Genomic DNA, 27059 nt, shown 5'->3' with positions numbered 1-27059 from the left:
ATTCTAACAGAGAATCATCATGTCATCTCGTGTTAAAGGCCGCCTTCTGCAGTGACTGTTAGCTGGGTCTGTTGTTGTTGCTATTAAAGGATAGCTGTCTAGACGGTGTCATCTGGGGAGGACATAAATACGATAAGGCTGCTGGCACTGAAGCGCGAGTGTGTGTGTGTTTGCTAGGACACCCACCTTGTAGAACAAACAGGAGCCGAGGATTACATACAGACGCCTCAGGCCAAAAAAGTCCTCCGACTGTTAAAGACATAAAGATAAAAATACATGAAAACAAAGACACACACATCACTGGGAGCTGATATTGTTAACAATGATGTGTAAATAAATAAAATTCACTTTCTAAGAGCATTAATGAAATGGTCTGTCTTATTTTAGGAGTATAACCTGATGGACAGAAAAGGAAACCTTGACATGATGATTGAAAAACTCAAAGTTAATGACCATCAACGTCACTTAAATGCTTCCTGCATCGATTCATCTCTTTCTCACTTTGTCTCAGCTGTTTTCTGTCCTCAAGTGCAGCTTCATGTAAGGAGTTAACGCTGCACTTACAAAACACAAACCAGTCCCTCATTAAAAATGCACACAGTGCGCACACACTCTAAAAATAGTCTAACCTTGTCCTGTCCCTTGCGGAGGCCTGAGGACAGATGGCTTCTCAACTAACACGTGTGTTCACCCAAATAATGAGCAGGAGGATGAGGGATCATAACGCAGCATGAACCGCTGACGTAACTCAAATTACGGCGCTCATTTGTAATAGTTTGTTAAGACATTTCAGGGCTGTGAGGGGAAATTATTTTGAGCACAGGAAAGAGTTTCAGAAGGGGGCTCTGTGAATATAACAAATCAAATGTGCATCCTTAACAGGTGGCAATCATTTGTAAGTACTTAATGCTCGCAGGACAGCAGTGCTGCTGTCTAACTGTAGCCTGTGTTTGATTTTATTACTGTATTATTGTGTTATTGTATTATTGTATAAGTAAGCACATCGTGAGCGTTGTACAATCCAGAGTCAAATTCCTTGTATGTGTACACATACGTGGCAATAAGGCTGATTCTGATTCTGATTTTAGGTGATTTGTTTGATGTTCAAGTGTGCACCTGATTACATGTTTTCACCATTTCTCACCATTTCTCCAAAATCAGAAGACTCGAAATCAGAGAGGACAGTATCCACTTCCATCTAGAGACAGAGAAAATCCAAGATAAATTTATTAGTATCAAATTATGAGCATCAGAATCAGGTCAAGGTTTAAGGACATTTTTACAGATCTATTAGGAACATCTCTATTTTGGTCAATAAATAAATCTATAAATAAAATTAAAATTTACAATAACAAATATGAAAAATATATAAAACTATATTTTTTAAAATGTGAAATAAATATGAAAAATATATAAGAAATATGTAAAATATGTGTTTTTAAAAGGAAAAGAGCTGAACAGTATTTACTTACTGTGAACACTTGCACATTCTATCCACTTCATAATAAAGTATAAAGAATTAGTGCAACGTGCAGAAATAATAAACCAGAAATGTGCATTAATGTCACACATCAATGATACTATGTCTTTGCTCTTGCATTGATCCAATATATTTATGGACTCATTTCAATCCAGATGGCGTCTGGGTGACACATTGTGTGTAATTTTTAACAGTGGACACTAGAGGGCACCATAGTTGCATTTGTGACAACAGGATCACATTCACCGGGAACATTATGACGTACAAATGGTCATGTTATTACAGTATTAACTACTGCTCCAACAACAAACTACATCTGTTAACAATATTCTTGTACCAGTCTCTTCACACACACACACACACAAAAATGCACCTTGATTTCCGGAGGCAGCGTGAGCCATCGGACCGCCGGCAGTGCATCGAGGAAAAGGGTCCCTGAGACGTCAGGGGGCGGGGCTGAGGAGCCTTCCCTCAAGCGAGATGGTTGGATAAGCTGCTGGAAAAACAGGCAGAAGAAATGGTCCAGCCTGGGAGCGTGGTCTGCCTTCCTGAAAGCACTGCGGAGGACACAACGAAGATGACTAATGAGTGTCATAATAACACATAGAAGTCATTCATAGAAATAAAGGACTGATTACTTTTCAAGAAAAACACAAATGTAAAAATGGGAAAGCTATTTGAGAGTGAGACAATAAAGACTTTGTGTGAAATCCAGCTGGATATTAGTTTTATTTTTGAACTGGTGAAACTCACTATTTTTATTTCAGCATGTTTTGCATTAAGCACAGAAAATGACACAGAGAGAGAAAGTTTCAACCAGCCCTCTCAGCAGGAGCACAGGAAAGCTAAGAGCGACCAACCTGTCCAAGGAGCCGTACATCACTTTTAGCGTCCGGACTACGTCTCCCACCACCGTCTGCAGATACAGCAGTGGAACCCTGGAGGGAAACAGAAAAATGTCAGACCTGGATAAACTTCAGATTCAGCTGATCTATAGCTTATCAAATATTTGGACTAAGGGCCGGCGGCCATGCAGGAAAAACATTTTATGAGTTACATGCGGGTGTTCCTCGAGAACCAACCTAAGCATTTTTAAGCACGAATGAGATCTTTTAACCGAGAATATGATTGATCTGGTGACCTGCTGAAAATTAAAAGGCGGCTAATATGACTCATCTCAAGAACCGTTTTATAACCACATGCTCCTGAAAGAAGTCCTCATCCTGCCAACAGAGGACAAAAGAGGCACATGTGCACGCTGAAACTGAGAATAACTGACGCTTCAATTGTTTTTACAGCTCGTGCTCTTAAATATGTTTCCTCTTCTCCATGTCATGCTCAAAAAATGTATTACATTTGAAACAATGGCCTGAAACTTTTGCTGTCATATCTTTTGCCTGCCGCATGGAATCAACTCTTGCCGTGTACTATCCTGTGGTACTAGCTTATCGATTTCTCAGCTGGCAAAGGCCGCAGTTTACATTAAATGTGGTGGAGCTATCTCAATGTGTGCGTGTTTGATGCTGCCTCTCTCTACCTCTCCGCAGGAAGACCAATGACCAACAGGTTGTTGCTTTCCTTCCAGTAGCCCACGTGTACCAGGTGTTTCCCGAGCAGGAGAGAAGAACTACAGACAAGCGACAGAGAGAACAGGAAAAGAAGAGGGCGTCGTAAACATTAAAACAACATGACTGTTAATATCTTAAGGTCCAATCGCTCCCGCAGTTGCTGTGATTTTTAACCTTACCTTAATTATATATTCAAAACATTCAGCAGCGAACTGGCAGAAAAGCTCTTCAAAAAAAAGAGCTTAAAAAAAACTGGTTTCATGGTCGACACATTTATTTTGACTCCTTATTATAATGTTTATATAAAAAGGGCCATCTTTCCTTGTGTGAAAATATAGTGAATGAACACTTTACCGTATCATTGCTATGATGCAACCAGTGTTGCCGACTCCCCAGTAAGGAAATAGCTATTGGCTGTCCTAAAAGTCGCTAGAAGTTGCTAAATGACATCATCACCCAATCCTCATAATTGGCCATGTGCTTGTTATTGTGATGGACGCTGTAGGAGAGGGGAATAACGTCATGGGAGAGACAAGAAGTGAATAAAAACATGTTTAGAACTACAACCATAGAGCTCTAAACATATTTGCGCATGAGCGATTCATTTGCAGGCTCTGGAGTCGGAGGGGTGAACATCTTCTGCTCTGACTGCAGCTATGTGAGGACTGTGAGTGCTTTGGGACGGGGGAAGAGCCCACAGCAGCACCCGCTGCTTGTTGATTAGAGTATAAGAACAATACGAGTCTCTCTGCTACTGTTTATTAAAGTTATTACACTAAGTTTTATGTGCGCAAAGCTGGTAAAAATCAGAAGACGATAAAATATTAAAGCTAAAACAATTTGTTGATTTTTCTTGCTGTTTCCAGCTTTATCAACGTGAGGATTTACTACTTTTCTTGACTGTTGGTTAAACAAGACATTTGAAGATGTCATTATAATTTTTTTATATTTTTAGAACTCAACAAATGTATTGATTATTCGAGAAATTAATTTGCAGATTAATTGATGATGAGAATAATAATTAGCCGCCGTGCTAACACCAATCCCAACTTATTCTACAGTTACAGACTGGTGAATAAAAACTACCTGATTATCTGCCCTCCGGTGACATTCTCCAGCATGTCACACAGCGTGAGGAAGATCCCCCTCACTCCTTTCAGCTGGCTGGATGCTTCAGACACCGGGTACTGGTACAAGATCTCCTCCTGCAGACACAAACACACGTTCGGTGTCATGTGGAAGATCTGGTTCAGTGTTGCTCAAAAGTATATACGCAGCAGACAGAAAAACATCTCTGGTTTGCCTATGAACAGAAAAATGTCATATAAAAATGTGAAGTATCTGTTGTTGGATGCTACAGTCTCCTCCGAGTTGTGGCCAGCAAAGAAGAATGAATAGATGAACCGCTGGATGTTTATTCTGTCACCTCAACAATGTTAGCTTGGATTCGGTTTTTCTGTCTCACTTTGGAACAAAGAAAGAAATGTCACTTTAAAGATGAAGGGGACTAAACTTTCCACAGTAAAGAAAAGGACAGTCAAGAAAAACAGTAATTTCACTGAAACTCAGAGAAACTCTCGTCTGCTCTTTGGGAAATGGCTGAGCACACGATTTTTATTAGTTTACAAGAGCAAATGTCACAGAAACAAACCCTTCAGACCAACTACAAAGCGGAGAGGAGAGAGTGCTCTGGGCAGATCCACTGTATTGGCTGTGATGTTAGTATTCCTCACTGCATGCTGGCAACTTTGAAGGATGCAGGGCGGATAAGAGCTGAGCTGCTGAGAGGATCAGGGGAGTGGGTGAGGGGTAAAAACCTTGAAGGAACAGGTCCTTATAGCCAAGGCAACCAGAACAAAGAAACAAGAAAAACAACCGACACTTCAGTTAAATCTTGTTTGTACCTACAAGCAAACCAATGCTCATATCACAAAAACATCACACAGCTAAAACTCAAAAATACCATCGCTGTAGCTCTTCACTTCCCGCTACCCTGCAATCAAAGGGCTAAAAAATCAAAGTCAGGGTTTAGCGTTCTTGCACTGTCATTTAGAAAATCAACTGCTGGCTGATGTGGCTCCAGACAATCCGTACTCTCCACTGCCCTTTAGCTTAGAACAAAGAAAAGAAGAAGATAAGAGTCTGGCTTTCAGATACACAAAACGGAATTGCAGAACCATAAAGTACAACCATAAAGAAAACATCAATCTGCCAATAGTCGTCCATGGGGAAAATGTGATTACAGTGTAGGAGATGTCGGTCAGCAAATGAGTAGTTTGCTTCTGAGAGCAAGAAAACAAACTTGGGGATTAACACTTCACTGATTGATTGTGTCCTACCTTATGGGGTATGACACAGCGCCCTGTGCACGGATCAAATTAAAAAGGGAAATACGTTATTTTCTTTATAGACTGCTGCATTGGAGCGTGGAGAGAATAAAGTTTGTGGTATTAAAATGACAGATCATTTATTGACAGGAGCTGTTCTCGGGTCTGAGCACCTCAACCCCGTCCCGTTTCTCACCCCTTTCTTTCTGTTTTCTGTTAGTGACACCCGCAGGTGTTGGAAGCCATCCAGAGCAGTAGTTTTCTGTAGTCTGACTCAGAATTCAAGGAAAATTTTCCACTCCTGGTCTTGGGATTTCCTGCACAACTCAGGTCATTCTTAACTCTCTGTACTATTAGTATGATAGTTCACAGTTTAAAAAAACTTTAGATATCAACTACAGCATTTATGTTCTATTCTTTCTTCTTCTCTGTGATGTTTAAGTTGTTTTTGTTCAATGACACACATGCTCTTCTCAGTTTTCAACCATGTTGCTCTTTAACAACAGCCTGTTTCCACTGGAGGGAATCTGAGAGTTCATTTACATTTCGACTGAAATAAATGCAGTTCTTGCCATGGCTTTAAAATGGTGGTTAAGTATACACACATTTGCTCTTAGTTTCTCTGACCCTCACCCCTGATCATGAACAGCAGGTTTATTCATTTACATGTTACCTGCTAGCTCAAACACAAAACCCAACGTCCCTGAATGTAGTAATGTAGCCCACGCTAAATGTTTCAGAGCTGCTGTTGACAACCTGGCAGCTGCCTTGATGTCTACAGAGTTATAAAGAAGGACAACGTATAGATTTCATGCTGAGCCGAGGATGAATCCACACGAGTTTTCACTAATCCTGCTTTCTGAAACGGGACCCTGGTGTTTCTGACACTCATCCCTGATCATGAACAGCAGGTTTATTCATTTACATGTTACCTGGTAACTCAAACACAAAATCCAACGTCCCTGGGTGGGCTCGAACCACCAACCTTTCGGTTAACAGCCGAACGCGCTAACCGATTGCGCCACAGAGACAGCTCTGGAACAAAGGGGCGTGGCCTCAATATTAAAGCTCCACCCATTTGTATTTACAATTTTTTTAGATTTCTCATGTTCTTCGAATTGTATTTTTTTTTTCTTGTCCACCTTCACTTTTCTAGCAGTTGAGGAAACAACAGGCAGACTTTTATTAAAGGACAAACTGTAACCTATAATGTACATTTACTGCCAGGCTGACAACTTATTTTAACAAACTAATATTTAACCGGGATTTTGATGTTTCTGAAGACTTAAACTTCTGCAAACATATGCAATCAGTAAGTGCTTTGATAACGACTGTATGAATGAGGGCAAGAAACTGTAAGGCAGACAGCTGCTTCAGGCTCAGCAGGAGTGGAGGAGTAAGAAAGAAACTGAGACTTTGTTGAAGAATATCTGCCAGTGAGCAAATTAGCTCCACAGCATAAGTTAATTCAGTTAGTAATCTAGGGTTTATGAGGTTTCGGTCTCTGAAACAAAAAACTCAGAGTTTTCCTCATTTCAGGCTCAACAACCCCAGAGTTTTCACTAATCCTGCTTTCTGAAAGGGGACCCTGGTGTCTCTGACTCTCACCCGTGATCATGAACAGCAGGTTTATTCATTTACATGTTACCTGGTAGCTCAAACACAAAACCCAACGTCCCTGGGTGGGCTCGAACCACCAACCTTTCGGTTAACAGCCGAACGCGCTAACCGATTGCGCCACAGAGACACCTCTGGGACAAAAAGGTGTGGTTTCCTTGTTTAAGCTCCACCCACATGTATTTGCTATTTTTGAGGTTCCTTACATTCTTCCAAATATATTTTAAAACAAAAATTGGCTTAATCTTAATCTACTGGTGCCATAACGCTGCTAACACGGCTTCCTGAATCACCTCTATTTACTATTTTCTTGATATTTAACAAACGGAAAAACTGATTTATTTAGACGTTTCTTTTACATTAAGAAATCTGTTCAGCAGCATTTAATGAAATACTGTCAAAACACATTAAGACTATAAGCTGTTACTATTCAAAACCTCACTTTTTAACTATATCTAGTCGTTTCAGCTGCACAACAATCATCCTCATCATCATCATCTCCAACATGACACTGTGATCAGAAATGGTGATATTAATCACAGCACGACAAATGATTGTTCATTGATCAGTTACAGCTTCAGACAGATCACTTTGATTTAAACAGTGATACTGCAGTAATGTAGCCCACGCTAAATGTTTCAGAGCTGCTGTTGACAACCTGGCAGCTGCCTTGATGTCTACAGAGTTATAAAGAAGGACAACGTATAGATTTCATGCTGAGCCGAGGATGAATCCACACGAGTTTTCACTAATCCTGCTTTCTGAAATGGGCCCCTTGGTGTTTCTGACCCTCATCCCTGATCATGAACAGCAGGTTATTCATTTACATGTTACCTGGTAGCTCAAACACAAAACCCAACGTCCCTGGGTGGGCTCGAACCACCAACCTTTCGGTTAACAGCCGAACGCGCTAACCGATTGCGCCACAGAGACAGCTCTAGAACAAAGGGGCGTGGCCTTGATATTTAAACACTGCATCATCTAATTTTGAGGTTCCTTACATTCTTCCAAATATATTTTAAAACAACAACTGGCTTAATCTTAATCTACTGGTGCCATAACGCCGCTAACACGGCTTCCTGAATCACCTCTATTTACTATTTTCTTTTAGTTCCTCTAATAGTTCCTGGATTTTAGTTGTTACGATTTTTGGTTAAAATAGCAAAGATGAGGTTTAAAGTTTAGAGAGAAGTCTTTGTTCTCATCAAGGTCTGTGGTGTTGTTTGTCATTTTCTGTGTTAAAAATGAAAAGAAAACTGACCTCCTCCTGTGGTGATGCTGAGTCCAGTTTAAGTGAGAGGTACATGACAATGTGTGGGATGTGTCCTATGGACATCTGAAGTTCGGCTGTGTCCTCCCCCCACAGCAGACGCACCAGCTGGCTGACTGGCGGAGAGGCCTTCGTCTTACGGACTGATGAAGTGTCGCTAGCACTGCTGCCGTCTACCAGAGCCACCGTCTCCATGGTCAGCTTCACCTGGAGGAGGTGGCAGGAGGACAGAAGAAAAGTAAGAGAGGGAAAGGTGGAGAGAAATAAAGAGTTCCAAGTTTTGGGAAGGAAATAATTTGTAAGAGGAGAAAAAAAGAGGATTTTCTGTTATAATATCATTGCATCAACCTGCCTAACAGTTCTACTCTGAGTTTTCATTTATTTCTAAAAAAATAAGCCAATATGGCTCCACATTAAATTTTACAGTGCTCGTGTCTGTTTTAGGAAAGTAGAGGCATACGGATGTGTGCTGGCCGTCCAAAGGGGTGAAAAACTTCAATCATTGTACATTCATTCAGGAAACGGCTGAAAAGTGAATAGCGGGATGACGATTGTCAGGGAGAAAGTGACACAGACATCCAGACCTAACCGCAGCCTAACAAATACCAGGGATTTGTGTGTGTGTGTGTTTGCCTACGCTTGTTTGACTAAATTAAAACCAGACCTCTGGAACCCGAAGAAACAGTGGCAAGACAACAGACCGCCTATCTTCTCTTCGTTCATGCAGTATCTTTTTTTAAACTTTCCATGCCCAAGTACTCTATTTTACACTGCCATTCAGAGAAAGTCACAGTGGAAACAGGAAAACAGAGCTGCATGGAAATCCAACAAGCACGCACATGGAAACACATGCAGTCAAGATGCGAACGTGGATGAGAAAATGCAACTCTATGGTGTCCTGGTTAAAGCAATCTGTCAAACCTACATTCAAGTCTCTAGCGCTGACAGGGAACAGCTAAATATTCACAGACTCACAAAAGTACAGAAGGTGAATGTTAAAGACACGCTATGGTGACATACCTGTTCACACATCGTGTTGACTCTGGGATGAAACCTGTCAGCGCTAGAGAATGACTATGGAGCTGCGCTGATGTTAATTCAACAAAATCAGAACCAGAGTCCAGATGTGAGAAAGAGCAGCTGGACCTAAAGGTTAAAATAATGTGTTACGGTTCTCTGGTTGAACCTACTGCTCAGGAAGACCTGTAAGTGCCCTTTAGGCTGTAGCAAATTCGAACAACTCGGTTTCCAAATTTAAGTATAGTGATATTTACAAGCAGAGTAGTTGACATGAGCAACACAGCCATTATACAAGAACAGACTCTTGGACACATCGTAGAGGTATGGTTATGGTCGGGTTGTCCATACAGTTTATTTAATTTAAAACTGCAATCTAGTCGTAAATGAGCTAACTTCAAATGCAGCATGGTGGTTTACAAGCGTGAAGCAGGGTGATGCTTGAAGAGTTTTCCCAGATAAATAAAAGTAAAAAATTTTTTTTTCTAAACAAGGGATACACCAATCCAACTTGTTTTCCCATAATACCAATTCTAAAAATAAAGCTGGGCCCCTTCTTGGTTATTTAAATATGAAGGTGTGGCTAGAGGTTTAGTTCACCATCCAACAACTTTAAAGCAATATCCTATAGGATATATCCAGTAGGTCTGAGGAGTTTTCCCTTGGTGAAAAAGTAGAAAGGCAAGCAGAACAGTGGAGGTTCTGCTGAGCTTTGACCTCAAACCACCAGGGAACTTGCAGATCCAGTTATAAGTTTTAACCACTACATCTTAACTGGACACGCCCCAACTACATTTTGGCATTAAACTGTAACGCACCATGTGAAATATGCCATTTATTGAACCCAGTGACCACTTGCTTTGTTTTACACACATGGTTTGTGGAATGGGTGACCCAAAGAGGAGAGAGCCTAACCCAGGCATTGTTTGGGTCTGGAACCAACCAAAGAAATCCATTTAGTATGCTCAAAAAAATAAATGAGGTGTTATGGTCATTACTATCAAAAGAGGTGGGACGTTTAGATCTTATGGTGCCTACCAAATATGCTTAAGAAAAAAAAAAGATCATATTCCCTGGTTAAAAATGTTGAAACTGTATTTTTCTAATCCAACGATCACTCCCAGAACGTTTCAAGGCCTGTCAGCACTAACCACAGGCCACCCGCCTCTCCAGAAGGCGCCTGCATCTGGGCTGCCAGCCATTTTAGCCAATTTTAGGGGTATTATTAAAGAAGAGCAGTGTAGCGGTGGAACGCCGCGAGATGTACCTTTCAAATTGGTGACTCTGACTGGCTCACTCAGTCCTGGAAGCGAGAGGTGAAAGTTGTGAATTAAAACTCTTAAATCTCCAGGATTCACAAAGGATGCAAGAAATAGCTTCGATTAGACTGAGCTGAGGGGCACCAAAGACTCAGACTTTTTAAATAGGCTAACCCTAAATTTGGGAAATCACTGGGCAAAGAGGCTGAGAGGGCTAACTGCAGCACTTTCTCTCATCATAAATAATAAGGATGTGGTTAGACTGGAGTGTGCTCTCGCTAGAATTCCAGTCTGTTGATGTCAGTCATTTAGCGCACACACACACACACACACACACACACACACACGTAACTCGGTGGACTGACTTTAATACTAATATTTGTTCCTCCCAACATAATAAGTACTGTCTATGTTACATCTGAGAGGGCTGGCACAAAGAAAAAACATCCTCTAACACACACACACGCACACGCACGCACGCACGCACGCACGCACACGCACACACACACACACACACACACACACACACACACACACACACACACACACACACACACACACACACAAAACAATCACTCTGTCAGCAATCCAACTCTATTTCAAGTTTTGTGAAAGTCATCGTGGTGCCTGAGGAACCTTTTTTCCCAAAAATTCTCCATCGCTCTTTCCCTACAATTTGATTTAGTTTCCGACTACATCTTCTAATCAGCTGAGCTTTCAATCCCACACCAGCTTCCTGTGGAGTCACACCGCAGTCCCGTCTACCCGCCATGTTCGCCATCAACCCGTACACACTCTGTCATTTGCAAATTCCTACTTTTTGATGGTCTGCTGTTTGGTGAAAATGCACGACTGAGGCACAGACTATGGATTTTTTAGCTGCCGATCAAAGGATCATTTCTCAGTAATTGAGGGTTTTCTGATGTTAGGCAGCACTGACTTCTGCTTTCTACTCACATTTTAGCAGCTTAGAAGAACCAATGCCTTTCAAAGTAATTTAATGTCTATATTTACTGTTCAGGTTGGCTGTTTGTGACAAGACCTAAATGCTACCATACAGATTTGGAGACTAACCCTTTATGAGAAAGGGTACAAGCTGAGATATTGTGCAACTTGTTTTAATATATGGCAGCAAAGAACATGACCACCAGTTGCTAATACTACTGAAAAGAAAACAACAAAATAGCGCTCACTGAAGTTCTCACTTAGTATTTATGGTAGATTTAGACACACTGACCTGTGTTGGTCCCGGGATGCAGGACAGAACCCTCTCGATGTTTTCCGAGGTCACGTCCACGTCGTCCACTGCTACAAGCACGTCACCTGAACACAGCACCCAGAACATTAACATTTACAAACTTAAGCAATGCTAACAGACAATGCTAGTAGTGTACATGTAACCAACCTACAGTCCCACAAGTTTGCCACACACCTTTGGACTAAGAAATATATTAGAATTAAAAAACAAGCGAGGAAGCACTACATGGATCTGACAGTAATGAAACACAAAGCACAAAAATAATTCTATACTGATACAATAACAAAGGCTTTTTAACTTCAGTACTGTAACAAAGCAGTATGTCTTTATTTTTTGGTGGTATTTGATCTTTTTTCCTTCCAAAATAACAGGAAGAACCTCAACCTTTATCTGGATATTATTAAGAGTGACAACATGCCCTACTGATACTGACTGACACACAATAAAGCAGGATTTACTGTAAACATTTGACCTGTGTTTGGTCAATAATTAAATATGGACTTGGCTTATATGGTCAGTAAGAACACCACTTGGATAGTTTGCTTGATTGTGCCTCTGACCTATCTATGCACCAAGCTGACCCAGCACCAATAAAGAGCTTCACCTGCTGTGTGCAGGGAGGCTCACCATCATCTCAACAAAGCTATTTCAGGTATTTAACCGCTCTAATTGTTTAAGCATGTAGCCGCGCTGCATAAAAGCTTCTCTAAACAGTAACTCATGTGGGTAGTCATTTGTGGTGAAGCACAATTGGCGCTCCTCTGTCTGCTAGTAAAAACTGTCCGATCATTAGCCCAGATAGAAGAAAATCACTTCAAACAGACAGATTACCATTTCTGCAGGACCAGACCTGCATTTGGAGTTTCATTCACTCTGCGAAACTGTACTGAAAAGTTCACTAGGACTGAGTATCGTTGCTGCTCTGAGCTGGCCGTGAGAAGCAGCGATTTAACGTCCTACAAACATTTTTTTAACAAGAACGCTGTGGTTTTACAACACAGAGATGAAAACGTGAAACAATGATAATGATTTGTATTACTTTGTAGTTTTTACTGTGGATTCAAAGCACTGAGAGATCTTGGCTTTATCTAGACAACATGATGCAGAATGGAAAAAATAAAACCTAGACTACGTCTTTCAGTATATTCCCTCAGAAAAATAACAAACATATGAAGTTACCTGGACACATCATAGTTTATCTACTTTAGTTACATGGCTACCACTTGCTGAATTCATTTGGCTAGATCGCACTCATAATTAGGCTTTGGACCTTTTTTCTTAAGAAATCTGTTTGTGACTATGTTGTAATAATTGTGGCCGTACTTTGGCAGTGAATTTGTGTGGTGTGGGACTGAATGAGTCAGTGCCGGTTCATGACTCAGATGACTGTTATTGAAATCATAACTGCTGCATAGCTGCATTTTCTCTGTCCTGTGGGTGATTGTTTCTTTTTGAGGAAGGAGAGAGAAAACCTTCTGCAAAGGGTCCATCACAAAAAGTACTATATTTATATCTAAATAATACGTTCCTCTAAAGCTCAAGCTTCTCAGATACATCCCTCCTCTACTGAGGATGGTATACATCTCATCGTCCAACCAGGAACCTTTTAACTGGTTAGCTCTCCTGAACACTAGAAGAGACAGATCATCTCTTGCTAATAAGGCTGATAACATGCTTTTGCTCTTATACCTTAATGAGGAACAAACCTTGTACAGTAAAAGCTCATGGAGACTACACAACTTTCAGGGTCGGCCGATGGCTGTGCCATTCACACCACACAATTTGACGTCTTGTGACTAGAGTCTGGAAGTCTTTGTGGCGTTCACTATGTGACTAATCGTTGACAGGGGGTCACACACTACACGAGCTGTCACCCGACGCTGGTCTCCAAATCAGGTTTTGAAAACACATGAAATGTGAAACGTGAAATGAAGCAAACACATGAAACAACTGTTGTTTGTTATTATAAAGATTAATGAAAATTATGAAGACAAAGAATCTGGGTGAAAGAATGGATTAGCACACGCAGGTAGCAGGGATCGTCTGAGCTAGTGAGAGCTGGAGGGGAGTGAAATGTGTTTTGCAGTGAAAAAGTAGCTGCCTCTCTGCCAGCTGCCTACTATTATTGGCTGGATGTGGATGTCGAGTCGTCCGACTCTTCCAGATATTTGGCATGCCAGATATCTGGCTGGCATCGTCGATGTGTCAGAAATGTGTCGGGGGGCCATTTTGATGTGTCGTTGAGTGGTTCACACATAACGACTGGCGAGCGCTGATCGAGCGCTGATTTACCTCTGATCACAGCCTGACAGTCACCAAGCTCTCCTACTGGCAAATCTGGCTAAAAATCACTTAGTGCAACCTTGACCTAACGTGTACATGAACTTTTAAGCAATATGTATTTTAAGATGAACTGATGTAGTATTAGTGGGTTGTTTTCATATGCTTTCGCAAACACAGATGTACAGATGTATTATTTGTAGAACAGTTAATAACAGCTAACTTTATTTTGGTCTTACCAATTAGGATTTGGCCACATTTGATGGCCGGGCTGTTGGGTATTAATCCATGTATAGTCAGTCTTTCCTCCTGTCTGACCCCTGCAGGGTCTCCCTGCCCTCTGAGGCTCCAGGAGGGGCAATGCACCACCCCGAGCAGCGCTTTCAGCAGGCCTCCACTTTCAGAGAGAGGTGCTGATGAACCTCCAAGACGCTTTGGGTTGAGGTAGACACACACTTCCTTCAGCTGATGCTGCTGAACCGTCACACCCTGCCTTTGACCTGGCTGGTTCTTCAGGATGGACGCTGGACGTGATGATAAGGTGGAGTTGTCTTTACCCCCATCTTTCCCTCCTCCTCTGCGCTGAGAAGGCCGGCGTTTTCTCCTCAGGATCCTGGCTAGCCTTTTAAGTGCGGGCTCACCTTTCGTCCGTGAACCGCACCGCTGCTTCTTGTTTTGCTCTGTGATAACCTCTGCCTCTTTTTCGCTAAAGCGAACATGATTAGTGGACACGCCTTGATTGGCGGCAGCTTGGACCAAAGCAGCCTCCTCTTCGCCTTCACTCAGCTCCAGGTAGAAAAGCTCGCCATTCTTCTGGATGTCATCCAACCACTCCGGTTCCAAGTCACTGAGAGAAAACAAACAGAGCACTGAAAAATATCTATTATCAAAGTGGTATAGAACTGGGAACACACGGTACAGTAGTAGAGACGAGAGGTGTATTGACAGGACCGACAGGACTAAATATCATTTGAGATTTTAGTTATCATATATTGTGGTAGAGATGATCTACAATACTTACTATTTTTGTCCTGAAAGGTATTATGCTTGTACCATTTCAGTTTCAACTAAAAACTACTATATGTACAAAGTGTAATCGCATGTTTGACCAAACGGGTGGGAGCAAAAACACGATATTTTCCTTTTTAGTTTCTCTCCTTTTAAACCTGCTTTAAAGAACCTGCGGTAGGCAGCTTCAACACGATATCCATAAATTAACTGGGGATGGCAAGAAACATACAATTATTTATGTAGATTTACCTCCCAAATTGAAAACATACCCCAAATCTATGATAAGCACAAGGGAGTAGAGATGGATAAGTGTGTGGAGGGGGAGACACTCCCTCTTTGGCAAAGCTGGCCACTGCCTGAAAAGCACAAGTACTTACATTCATATACACACCATAAGAGGAGGGTGTCCCTCTCTAACTTCAAGAAGCTCTTGAAATCTCATAAACTCATTTCTTCTGAGAATACTTTCTCTCATAACACCTCTAACCTCTAAAATGCACTTCCTGTGCTCTTCTACACTTACAATTCTTTTGTATTGATTGCCCTATTCCTTAACTCTTACTTATTTGCCTATATATTTATCCCATTGATGCTGTACATGCTTATAGCTCTTCCTAGTATTTATTGCTGCTCTTACAAGTATCTATTGTCACTTGTAGATCTCACGCAGTATTGATGCTTTAATTATACTTGTATGTTGTTCTATCGCTTTGGATAAAAGCATCTGCTAAATGACTAAATGTGAAATCAAAAAATCAGCCACATTTCACGCAGCATACGTTTCATATCTGCAACGTAAGTTAAACCACAATGTCTCAAGTTACAGCATCTCTTCCTAACAGAGATAACTTTTCTGTTGACTAGCTTGTGTACAGCTCGCGTTGTCAAATAATATCTGCACGTGGAAACAGTTTCTTTGTTTGTTTCTAGTCTGGGAGAGAAATCATCTTCTTACTCAGAGTAGTCGGAGCTGTTGAAACTCGATGCAGAGTCACAGTCGCTATCCTTGTCGTGCTCGGCACCATCTTCTCCCGTGCGGCCGCTACAAAGACTTCTGTCGACACACTGGCGGGAATTTGCGAAGGCCATTTTGTGCTGTTGTAGGACGGTTTAATTTCCCCGTGCAGTCACGAAACGCGTCTTTAAAAAGCTTAACTTTTTAGATAAACAGCGCATTTTCTATCGCCATATTGTAAGCGTTTACGAGCTGTGATCACATGACGCGAATGCGCCCACTCTGATTGGCTGACCGTGCAGTTGCCCCGGACAACGCAGAAGCTTTCTGAGCCAGCATGAGGCTCTTCTCCCCCATTAAATAATGAAGTAACGTTAACCACACGGACAACAACACATACTTGTTCATATTATATTCACAAACATGTTAATGTTAAAAAATGTTACAAAGACATTCCTACATTGAATTAAGAGGGATATCAACCATTCGAACCAACTCCACACTCCCGCAACAATTAATTAATAGATATATGTTGGAAGTGAGGATGCAAAAACAATAAACTGTGCTTTCGAGCTTTCAATATGTTACCCTACATCTCCACCTCCCTGCGCGAGGTTTTAAAATCCCCAAGCACATAACTTTAGGTTTGTAAAAATACAAATAAAATAAAGTACAACAAGGTGTAAATGTTTTACTGACCTGTAAAGGAGAACACTGCGAATGGAGTCAAAGTCCTCCAAATTTTTAGAGAATGAACTTCCATCTATAGAAATGTTAAACATCATTTGTGTGTCATGTTTTCGCCGGGACGAGGGCGGCCAGCAACTTTAAACTTTCCAATTTATGAAGATGCCATCTAAACCAGAGGAAAAGTTGTTTAAAAAACAAGACAAAATCCAAATGAATGAATTCCCTCTGCCCCGAGCAGGCTGCAGGCTGAACTGCGTCTCCGAGACCAGATCGGATCCTCCCCCAGTTTCTCGGTCACTGACCGGTCCAACACCAACGCTATTCACGGGGAGCAGAGTGTTTCTCCAGGACAGCACAGAGGAATTTGTCCCAGCTGTCCTTTTGGCAGGTGGAGTAAACACCCGCCTTCACTGGGTTACTAACAAAAAGCTCAGCAGACAAGCCCACATTTCTACTTGGGGGGAAAAAAGAGCGTCGTATTCAAGTCTGGGAAATAACGTATAATAGTCCTTTTGGAGAGTTACTCTGTATCATCAGTTTACTAATACCGATTTATTAACTTGTGAGAAACATTTTAATGTTCTAGCTGGTCGAAGGCTTATTCATTTGAGCCACTTTGGGTAGTTTATTTTCTATTAAAATGCAGCATATGTTATAACTATATAATTTGTTTTATTTGTAGGTAAAATCATAATCCACAAAGTATCTGGTAACTATAATAACAAACGAATAAATGGAGTGGTATAAACCAAAGACGATTTAAATAGCACACACCATTTCTCCCTGAAATGTAGTAGAGTATAGGTTATCAATGCTATGAATGAGAAATAATTAAGTACATACATATCAATAATAAAATATAATTTAGTAAAGGTATTGAAATTATGTTGTCATCAGTCCTTTATAAAAGCACCATGTTTACAGTAAACTTTCTATGTATGTCATGCTCACTTCAGATATATAACATTTGAAACACTAACTTTTCTTACTTTCAACAGCATTGCACTACCACTCTGATCATACTCCTTCCCTCATCGTCCCCGAGGAGACAGTGAACGGTCATCAAAAGTAGAGAGCATATGAAACAAATCAAGTCTCTCTACCCGCTTCGCGCTCAGGAAGGAGTATCACCTACTCTTCATCGTGGTTAGCGAGACCAAACATTTTAGAAACACATTTCTCAAGTTAGAAACTATAGAAATGATCCCTGAAAGTATAGTCTTGCTGTTAAACTTCGCTTGCCCCACTACTAGTATGAGGATCATGGGCTTCACTGTCATGGTGCTGACATGAAACACCGTAAATCAAACGTTATAAGGACAAAACAACCACAAAGAACATCTAAAACGTCAGCTAACGGAATAAACAGAATAAAAACCACAATATGTACATGTATCCGCATCTGTTAACAAGATATAAAAACATTTTAAAAGCACCTTAAAGACAATATTTTCTTCCGGAAATCCATTTTAACATCGTTCTGCTGAGAATACAAAACACAGGCTATACATAACAGCTATTCTCATGAAAGTCTCTTTATCAACTGTTACATTATCTAAAATGATATTTATTTAAAATACCCAGGATGCTGTCTGGCGGCTTAATCCCTCCTCTGAGTCTCTTATTGGTTGCTGCGATGCTTGCATGGCCGCGTGTTAGCTTCAAATGCTAACAACAACACGGGTATAACCATCGTTTTAGAGCCGATATTGTCATCAAGCAATCAAGACATGTATGTTGACTGAATGCTGGTGTCACATACTGGTAAATAACGCGAGAAGAAATGATGTCACTGAAGAAAAGACGAGATATTCAAATTTAACGTTAAGTGAAGCTCGATAGCAACAGACCGAATGTGCAACAGATTTTGTCTTCCGACTACAAACGAGATTAACTGCTACTTCCTGTTCATGATCAAATATCGCGGCAAGACAACCTACCTCGGCATGATGATACACTTGATAGTTGACAGTTTAATAGTGATAATGACTAGGCTTGTCTAAGAAAACACATATATTACAACTATTAACATATTTTACAATGTTCTCACTACAACAAAACATTTGAAGCTATGACGAATTGATTCCTTGCTTCATTTTAAGTTTCATGTGTTTTGGTAATAAACTGCTGCAAACAGAGACACAAAGCCAATTCATTATGGATTCTTCTACTCTAATGTCAATCCCACATGGAGAAATCATAGCATAGTGTTAGAGAAACAGAAGTCTTTTTTAATCTTACTGTTGTAACGTTATTACACTATCACGCCATTTTGAAATAGTGATTAACACTTTACACTTGTTAAAGCACTTTTACACTTGTTAAGTTAAAGCACTTTTACACTTGTTTTTGAAAAGTGCTCTACAAATAAAGATTATTATTAAATAATGTCGATTTAGTTAGTAACCTCAAAAAACAACTGTATTTTGAAAGTTTATTTAAATTACCCTGACTAGATTATGTCTGATTTACGGTAGGAAACCAACTTTTTTTCTATTCAGTTGTTGGCTGAAGCACAGGCTGGATCCCAAAAAACAAAACAAAAACAGTGTGAGATGGTTTTTGTTGTGAATTGACGCTGTATAAATAAAACTGAATTGAATAATTCTACACCTACAATACAGTGATTAATCCACATAATAATGATGATTGTTATTATAAAGCGCTCTAATTAGCTGATGCTAGCTTGTACCAACACTTCCCACCTCGATTCTCACACCTTAACACTTGCCTTAAAAATGGCCCAATAATGATTTTAGCAGCATTTTGCGAGTATTTCCTTAAATACTTACCGTGTATCATGTCTTAGACATCCAAGCAGACTGTAAATTGTACAAGTTACTGGGATGTAACTAAGTTAATCATTGGTTCACGTAACACTAAGTTAACGGTTCACGTTTTAGCCCATTAGGTTTCTACCGCTAGCTGCACGTTACATTGTCAGTCCAAACCGACCGTGACACATTTTTTGGAGCCTGGCTGAATGTGAAGGTTTATCTTTGTAGAATTAACACGTTTCTAACACCCACACTTTTTAAAATATTGGTAAAATATTGTTCTTGATAATACAAAGTATGGGCAAGTAAGGGGATAACTTTAAGCTAGCTAGCTAACGCTGTGCTAATAAGACAATGCGTTCAACGTTACCGTTAATTAGCTCGACAACGGAACGAACCTTCAACCAGTATTTTGTTGTCTAACTAATTTACTTACCAAACGCTCAACATTTACATAAGTTATGTTTTTGTCTAGACATATACGATATAAATTAATAAATAAAGGGATTACTCACCAATCCTAACTGCGGTAAAACGTCCCTTACGTAAATCAAATAGCGCCCCTCTGCGGATGTTTAATTAAGACAGGAAGAGAAAGTTTATAAAGTTTTACTTAATAGTTAATAGAATAAAAGTTTGAAGTTTTATTTTATTTTATTGTGTGCTACTTTTATCTCATAATCGATCATTTGCTGAAAGGGTTGAAAATGCAGTTTGGAGTTTAATAAATCAGGATTGGCAAGTAATAATATAATAAAATGTTGTACTTATTCAACATGCTTATGCTAAAATCATATATGACTTTTGTATTTGTAATATTTAATGCAATGGCTTAGGAACATACCTGCTGTGTGTTAAGATATTTGCCTTATACCATTTAACAAGTGTTAGCAACTTTCATTGAAAACCAAATTATCTTATTTCCAAAAACTGTGAATTAGGAAACCTGCCAAATATGCACGTTCTTTTGTTTCTAATCAACAATAGGTTACTAACTAACATCGTAAAATGCAGGAACCACCATTGATGAATGATCACAAAGACATTTCTTTAATCATGTCATTGAATGATCATATATCTTATAGATACATTCCAGTTTTTCTTTCTTAAGGAACAAAGACTGTCTCTTTGGAAAATATTATATACAGGTCCCTAACAGCAGCAGCAGCAGCCTATATAGCCTGTTGTCATTTGTATTTTCAGAAATGCAATCAAAATTCCGTGGCGGCATTGAGGAAAGTAAAACATCTCTGGGATATTTGACCGATGTAGTTTGATGTTTAAAATAATACAACAAAGTTTATGCTTGTGGATTACTGGAGATGGATGTTAAGTGACTGCCGCTTCTGTCGTGTTAGCGGAAATTAAACTACTGTTGCCTATGAGTAGATAGTGTTTTTGTATTGTTGGATTATTTAAATATATTATTATTTATAAACATTATACTAACAACACAAAACACCGAATTTGCGATTTATTGTAGATTATTTATGGCCGGCTGAAAAGGTTTGTCCATGAAGCCCAATTTTTCTCTCCACCTTGTTTACTCTGACGTCATTCACATGCGCCGCTCACATGTTCGCAACCTGGAAGCGACTTCTTCAAGTGAGGTGTGTTTTCTCCTTCTCTCTCTCTGCATTTACATCATTCATAGGTTGTTTTAATGTGCTTTAATGAATTTCAGAAAAACTATTATTTTAAGAACAGTTATTGCAACTTTTTAAAAATGATATATGTTATTAAACGACTTCTCACACAGAATTAGGCGCTCTCTCTTTTGATTTACTCAAATCTAGCATTCTTTGTTGACATTTCTGGACATTTACGGAATCAAACAATGTCTTTTTTAGGTGATGCTGGAGTCAGAAGATACAGAGTAGAGCAGCAGACTGAAATGGCCCATATTCACTCAGATGTGTGTGAAATGCAGCTGAATGGAGTTTCTGAGGGGATAGATCTGCTTCAGATAGACGTGGAGACTGATGTGGTGGAAGACAGGCCAGGCAGAGAAGATGCATCATTTTCAGTAAGTTTGTTTACTTAGCCTTCAGTTTGGACAACTTTTAAACCTCTTTAAATGTGCATTTTCAGGTTAGCAACCTTACCTTATTATTATTACCACTAATAATAATAATAATACAATTTATTTATAGAGCACTTTACATGGTGCTCAAAGACTTTTCACAAAGGTTAAAATACATTTAAATATATATGTGTGTGTGTGTGTGTGTGTGTGTGTGTGTGTGTGTGTGTGTATATATATATATATATATATATATATATATATATATATACACAACACACAATAGTCAGTCATACATTAAAAGCTGTTTTTATTTCAACTATAAAAATAAATCTAAATTAAAAATTGTTTCTTGGGACCACAGTATAAAAATCTATATGATCTTATTTGATTTCTGAAATAGTCTCGTGCAGTCAGAAACACCCAAAATTTTAATTTTACATAGTTAGCATATTTGTTTTTTCACTCAGGTGTGACCACCTCAAATCTCTAATTTAGGTATTTTTTATGTTTTTAGATGACTTCGGTTGATAAAACATGATTCTCCACGATTTCAGAAACTTTTGTGAACCATTTGGTGCATAAAATGTTTTTAAAAGCCCAATCTTCAAATAAGATCAAAAATCAGTTTTCAACAAGCTAAAAGCCAGCATTTAAACTCATGGTCTTATTACTTAATGAATGAATTAAACAATCTGTAATGTAGTATCCTATAAAAATCTGTAGATGTCTGTAGTTATTCTACACTGTTAATGGTGTCTGTTTCATGAACAGAGGAATGTGTTGAGGAAGCAGCGAAACTGGGAGAGGCAGCTGGCAGCGAAGAAAAGCAAGAGGAAAGAAGAGAAGCAGAGGAGGAAGCTCCACCGTGAGCAGGAGTCGGGTAAAGCTCACCTGAAGAGGATCAAATGCTCATTTTGTGTTTGTAGGGAGACTTAAAGTGAAAGTACGTTACGTTGCAGTCTATAACCAGAACACCTGTCATTCCTGTGTTTTTGTCATAAAGGGGCTGGAGCAGATAATCCTCAGTTTACCAAACGGGTCATGAAAGCAATCACCAAAGAGCGTTTAGCTGAGGCTCAGTCCACAGGGCTCAAACTCTGTGTCGACCTGAGTATGACGGACAGCATGTCGGACAAGGTACCTGCCTGATGAACAAAACAGCATCATTAACTATCAAACAGCCTGTTGTTAAGAATTTAGATGGCAGCCGTATTTGTGTCAAATAATGTTTTTCCAAAGAGCTTCACTTCCCTTCAACTGAGTATGTTTGTCTGGTTCAGGAGATAAGTCGACTGGCTGGCCAGCTGAGGAGGCTGTACGGGTCGAACAAGAAGGCGGTACGACCGTTTCACATTTTCCTGACAGACCTGAGAGAAGACAGTCGTGTCTACAGAGAGTGCCTTCGAATGAACGATGGCTTCCTCAACTACATGGTGATTATTGTTGTTCACATCCTGAACTGAAAAGGAAGCATAAAGCAGAACAAATCTTGTTAGTAGGTTTGTTTTTCCTATTTAAAAGCTTTGAACTAAAGCAGCAGTTTTTTATTCAAAAACCGAAAACACAAGATGTACATAAGCTGTAACCTCCAGCTGAAACAACTGAACCTGAAAAAAAGGTGTAAGTGAAATTTTTTTGAACTGTCAAATAAATATAATGTGTTGCATATGTTATAGGTTAATTATCTTGTGAACATGGTGAAACGTACAAATTATACTTTAAGGCTATTTCACTGCGTTTGTGCCATAAACATAGATCACAGTTCATTCACTTCCTCTGTAATCTGGGACAGTAATAGTTTGAATATTTAGCTGCACATTTTTTTAAATTAATTAATTTTTTTAAATGTATTTATTTAATTATTTTCATTTTTCAGATGGACATAACAGAAGACAGCTGTCTGAACCTTTTTCCTCCTGAAACTATCGTCTACCTCACACCAGATGCTGAAGAAGGTTTGAAGATTTTGTCTCATTTATGAAAAAAATATGTTAATGCAGAACAGATTTACTTTTAAGAAGGGTTAAATTTTATAGATATTTATAAAAAGTTTTTAGTTGAAATGCATCTTTTGGCCAGCAGGGGGCACACTCTGATCACGTTCATGCGTCCTTAACTTATCATAGGTACAGTACTACAACTATAACTTTTAACTACTTCTACTGCTACTACTAATACTACAACAAGCACTTCACTATACACATATATATATATATATATAATGTGTGTGTCCTTGTTTCTTTGCATATTTGACTGTCTTTGATATTATTTTGAATCTTCTTTTATTTCAGCTTTAGAAACAGTAGATGCTGACAAAGTGTATGTCCTCGGGGGCCTTGTGGATGAAAGCATCCAGAAGGTATTTTACACTGAGACGGATTATAACTGCACAACATTGACATCACATGGCAGCAACCCAATCAACTTATTCAATATGACTGATTAGACGTCAGTTTTCCATTTGATTCAGTGTATAATTAACCTCCTTTTTCTATCCAGGTCGAGTAAAATCCAGTAGCTCCTCATATTAATGCAATGAGATTATGTTAATGCATTTTGCTGTCTGCAGAAGTTGAGTTTCTCGAGGGCCAGAGACCTGAGCGTTCAGACGGCGAGGCTGCCCATAGATGAGTACATGGTGAAGAAAGACAACATTAAGAACTTCCACTCAAAGATCCTGGCTGTTAATCAAGGCGAGTAATCACTTTTTTATACGCAGTACAACTGAAGCTGTGTTGTATTTGTTGTTGATGAAGTCTCTCTCCGTCCACAGTGTTTGACATCCTGGTGACTTTCTGCAACACTGGCAGCTGGACAGAAGCTCTGCAGGCGTGGTTCCCCCAGGGCAAGGGTTATGTTGTTGCACAAGGTGATTCCCTACAGCTTCCTTTCTCTCCAACGCAAACGTAACACATGGATTGATATGGGTTAATTTTCATTTATACTTCATATAGAACTCTTCGGGTCATCTCTTTCCATGTTAACAACCTGATACGTTGATACAATGTGATAAATTCCTGGTTATGGAGACATAGCACACTGTTGTTTAACATTTCTCTGTTTTGTTTACATTAAAACCTACAAAACGTCATATTTTGACTTTGAAGGAATTCAACAAAACAGGAACTTTCTCAGGGGTCTTTTTTGTGAGCTCATTTGTTTTTATTATAGTTCACAAATCCCTAAGGTTTTGTAAGTAAAATGACAAAGCCATAAATGTCTTTACGATATCAAATTACTTCATTTGTTTTAGCTCGGTCTCCCTGCAGAGAATGTATTCTTGAGATTTTGTACATAAAATCTTAATACAAACATATCTTAGTGTTGGTGTTAAATGATATTGTACAGGCACATAGGAAGCATTTCATTTAAATCAAACCAGTGGTGTCTGAGATTTTAAATCTGATTTTCAGAACTGTTCCAGGTATTTTTTTCTCTTGTTTTATTATTGTTTTTTTTTTTTTGATCGATCTCTTTTCTGAAAGCTAACACTACTGCCTGATTTCCAAAGGATTTGGGTTCATCTAACTGGCCAGAAAGGAGGGAGAATTGTTGGTCAAGGCAAAAGCCTACATGTTTATTAATTATTATTATTGTTTGAATGATCAAATTTCCAGTTAAGTTAGAAGGATTTCTGAGAGAGGCGGTCAAATGTCAAAGCACATCTGGGTTCCAGCTAGTTGGGAGTTTTTGTGTTTTCATTGAGCAGAATATCTTGTTGACTAAGTATCTGGGGGAGAGTTTTTTGTCCCACTTTGGATGTGTTTATCTGTGAGGCAGCCATTTTAAAGGGATAATCAAAAAGGTCAGATGCTTTCCACAGTATTCACATTTAGAGAATTGTATTATCTCCCAATTCTATCAATCCCAAAATACATTTACAGCAGCATACTTAACAAACAAACACAATAACACTCCACTCACTTCCTGCTGACTTTGGGACAGTCAACAGCAAGTGGTTTGTGAAGGATCTGGATCATAACCCCAGCAAAATCTTGGATCCAGCTCCCACTTTTCAGTTGATCATGTTTTATAAGCCTCACTGCACAGAAATCATTATAAAAGGCATCACAAAGGTATAGTCTCCCACGATGTAGAGAGGAAAGTTGACACTCTACCTTCAACGTTTGTGCTCTTTGGCAGTTAGAGCAACCGCTTAACCTGTGTGTTAAATTTTCACCGACAATCAGACTGAAGTACTTGTACCGCCCTTATTGTTTGTTATTATGTATTTACAACGGATGGATTTTCATGTGACACCTGATATCTCTAGCCTGTAATATTGCTTCACTCGAGACTTTGGCAGTCTGTGAAGGTTTTTATGTGACCTGACATTACCAATTACATTATAACTCCAAATGACGAAGCTCCACTTGTCTGAACATGTAGCTTATGACAAAGTTTACAGGAATTAACGTCACATCAGTGTGTTTGCCCCCCCACAGCTGTGGGAAAATGTCAAATCAGGCAAAAGAGAAGCTTATTAATATACTATGCATTACAATGCTCTAGTCTACATTTTAGTTTTTATCAGAGATATTCTTTCTTATAAACTGAAACAAGATATTGTCAAGCCCTCTCATACAATAATAGGCTGTTTTGCCAGTCCGATACGTAGACTGGGGTGTACTTGTGGGACTTGTCCCTCCCTTAATAGTGCCACTATCAACAGCATCACCATGTCCAGATAAGCACTGCATACCCATTCAGCTACTCATCAATCTGACCTGGGGAGATTTTCACAACTTGCCAGACAGGGGCTATTGTTTTCTGTTGGAAGAACTTAACAGAGTCGTTCTGTTGCCTAAACTGAGAACTGGCAATTACAATGGTTGTTCTCTAGAAATCTCCCACCGTGCAGCTGGTCCATATCCAAGTTTGCCTGGATCTGAATCCACCCACTCCACCGAGTGGATGATATCAGGCAAGATATAAGCTATTAGGCTTAGAGAAACAGCACAGCATGATGCAGTATTTGCACCAGCCATGAAGCAGCACAAAAAGCAAGCACTAATCCCCAACAAAATCTAAACATGTCAGCAAAATCAGGCAGGCAAAACACTCTTATTCGGAAATGCTCCCTGTGGGATATGTAGCTGTGCAGATTATGGAACCAAAGCGGATCACAGAGAGCTGTGAAGAAGGTAGAAGCACAAAAAGGACATATTAAAAACATTAATTAATGTGGAGCAGGATAAACGGTACGCTGCTGAAATGTTTCTAGGCTTCCAGTGGAAATTGACCCTGTTTTGTTGACGTCTGGACTGGGTCTGTGCTGGTACTGGCTGAGGCTGGATTTGGATCAACTGTATCAACTGATGATGCAGCATCTACTCTACTGACAAACTTCAGCATAGCCCCTGTAAATTAAAAATAACAATACTTGCTAGATATTAATGTCATCAGCTGCATTGGGCCCATTCAGACTAGCTCCCCAGGTTTACTTCAAAGGGAAAATACTATTTATACCATAGTATAATTGTATAGTTTTGTAATTTAAATAATAAATATATATGATTCTTGA

General features: G+C 39.5%; 2 protein-coding genes and 4 non-coding genes across 8 annotated transcripts in view; 1 reads left to right on the top strand and 5 right to left on the bottom strand.

The window, feature by feature from the left end:
• The window catches only part of intu (inturned planar cell polarity protein), a 26905-nt gene extending 6835 nt beyond the window's left edge, over positions 1 to 20070 (bottom strand). Inside the window, exons 1-12 of one of the 3 annotated variants that reach the window (XM_046063820.1) lie at positions 20025 to 20070; positions 16742 to 16898; positions 15357 to 15443; positions 14316 to 14923; positions 11776 to 11861; positions 8254 to 8469; positions 4135 to 4253; positions 3018 to 3107; positions 2341 to 2418; positions 1854 to 2037; positions 1145 to 1198; positions 187 to 249 (exon numbers count right to left, since the gene is read on the bottom strand). In XM_046063820.1, coding sequence (XP_045919776.1) covers positions 187 to 249; positions 1145 to 1198; positions 1854 to 2037; positions 2341 to 2418; positions 3018 to 3107; positions 4135 to 4253; positions 8254 to 8469; positions 11776 to 11861; positions 14316 to 14923; positions 15357 to 15443; positions 16742 to 16827 — 1671 coding nt within the window. In that variant the 5' untranslated portion in view covers positions 16828 to 16898; positions 20025 to 20070. Of the gene's footprint in view, positions 1 to 186; positions 250 to 1144; positions 1199 to 1853; positions 2038 to 2340; positions 2419 to 3017; positions 3108 to 4134; positions 4254 to 8253; positions 8470 to 11775; positions 11862 to 14315; positions 14924 to 15356; positions 15444 to 16042; positions 16279 to 16741; positions 16899 to 20024 lie in introns of those variants that run through there. The other 2 variants (XM_046063822.1, XM_046063821.1) reach the window with 2 other exon arrangements.
• Positions 6333 to 6406, bottom strand: trnan-guu. The gene has a single exon. It is a non-coding gene; the product is annotated as a tRNA-Asn (tRNA).
• Positions 7049 to 7122, bottom strand: trnan-guu. The gene has a single exon. It is a non-coding gene; the product is annotated as a tRNA-Asn (tRNA).
• On the bottom strand, positions 7852 to 7925 carry trnan-guu. Its single transcript has one exon. It is a non-coding gene; the product is annotated as a tRNA-Asn (tRNA).
• LOC123981219 lies at positions 17740 to 17955 on the bottom strand. Its single transcript, XR_006827710.1, has one exon. It is a non-coding gene; the product is annotated as a small nucleolar RNA U3 (small nucleolar RNA).
• On the top strand, positions 19708 to 27059 carry trmt10b (tRNA methyltransferase 10B). Its single transcript, XM_046063920.1, has 10 exons — positions 19708 to 19723; positions 20993 to 21119; positions 21360 to 21535; positions 22307 to 22415; positions 22539 to 22672; positions 22816 to 22968; positions 23412 to 23490; positions 23827 to 23894; positions 24105 to 24228; positions 24309 to 27059. Exons 3-10 carry the CDS (start codon positions 21404 to 21406, stop codon positions 24443 to 24445), a joined length of 936 nt encoding a protein of 311 aa, XP_045919876.1. The 5' UTR covers positions 19708 to 19723; positions 20993 to 21119; positions 21360 to 21403; the 3' UTR covers positions 24446 to 27059.

This window comes from Micropterus dolomieu, linkage group LG12 (assembly GCF_021292245.1).
Source record: "Micropterus dolomieu isolate WLL.071019.BEF.003 ecotype Adirondacks linkage group LG12, ASM2129224v1, whole genome shotgun sequence".
NCBI classification, from domain to species: domain Eukaryota; kingdom Metazoa; phylum Chordata; class Actinopteri; order Centrarchiformes; family Centrarchidae; genus Micropterus; species Micropterus dolomieu.
Note: the sequence above shows the minus strand (reverse complement) of the source record. Positions and strands in the feature narration are given on the sequence as shown.

Bases quoted from the DNA above. Each gene is read 5' to 3' on its own strand.
- trmt10b (XM_046063920.1), top strand. From the start codon at position 21,404: ATGGCCCATATTCACTCAGATGTGTGTGAAATGCAGCTGAATGGAGTT. The intron at 22,969-23,411 runs GTGATTATTGTT...TTCATTTTTCAG, and splicing joins ATGGCTTCCTCAACTACATG to ATGGACATAACAGAAGACAG. The intron at 23,895-24,104 runs GTATTTTACACT...TGCTGTCTGCAG, and splicing joins TGGATGAAAGCATCCAGAAG to AAGTTGAGTTTCTCGAGGGC.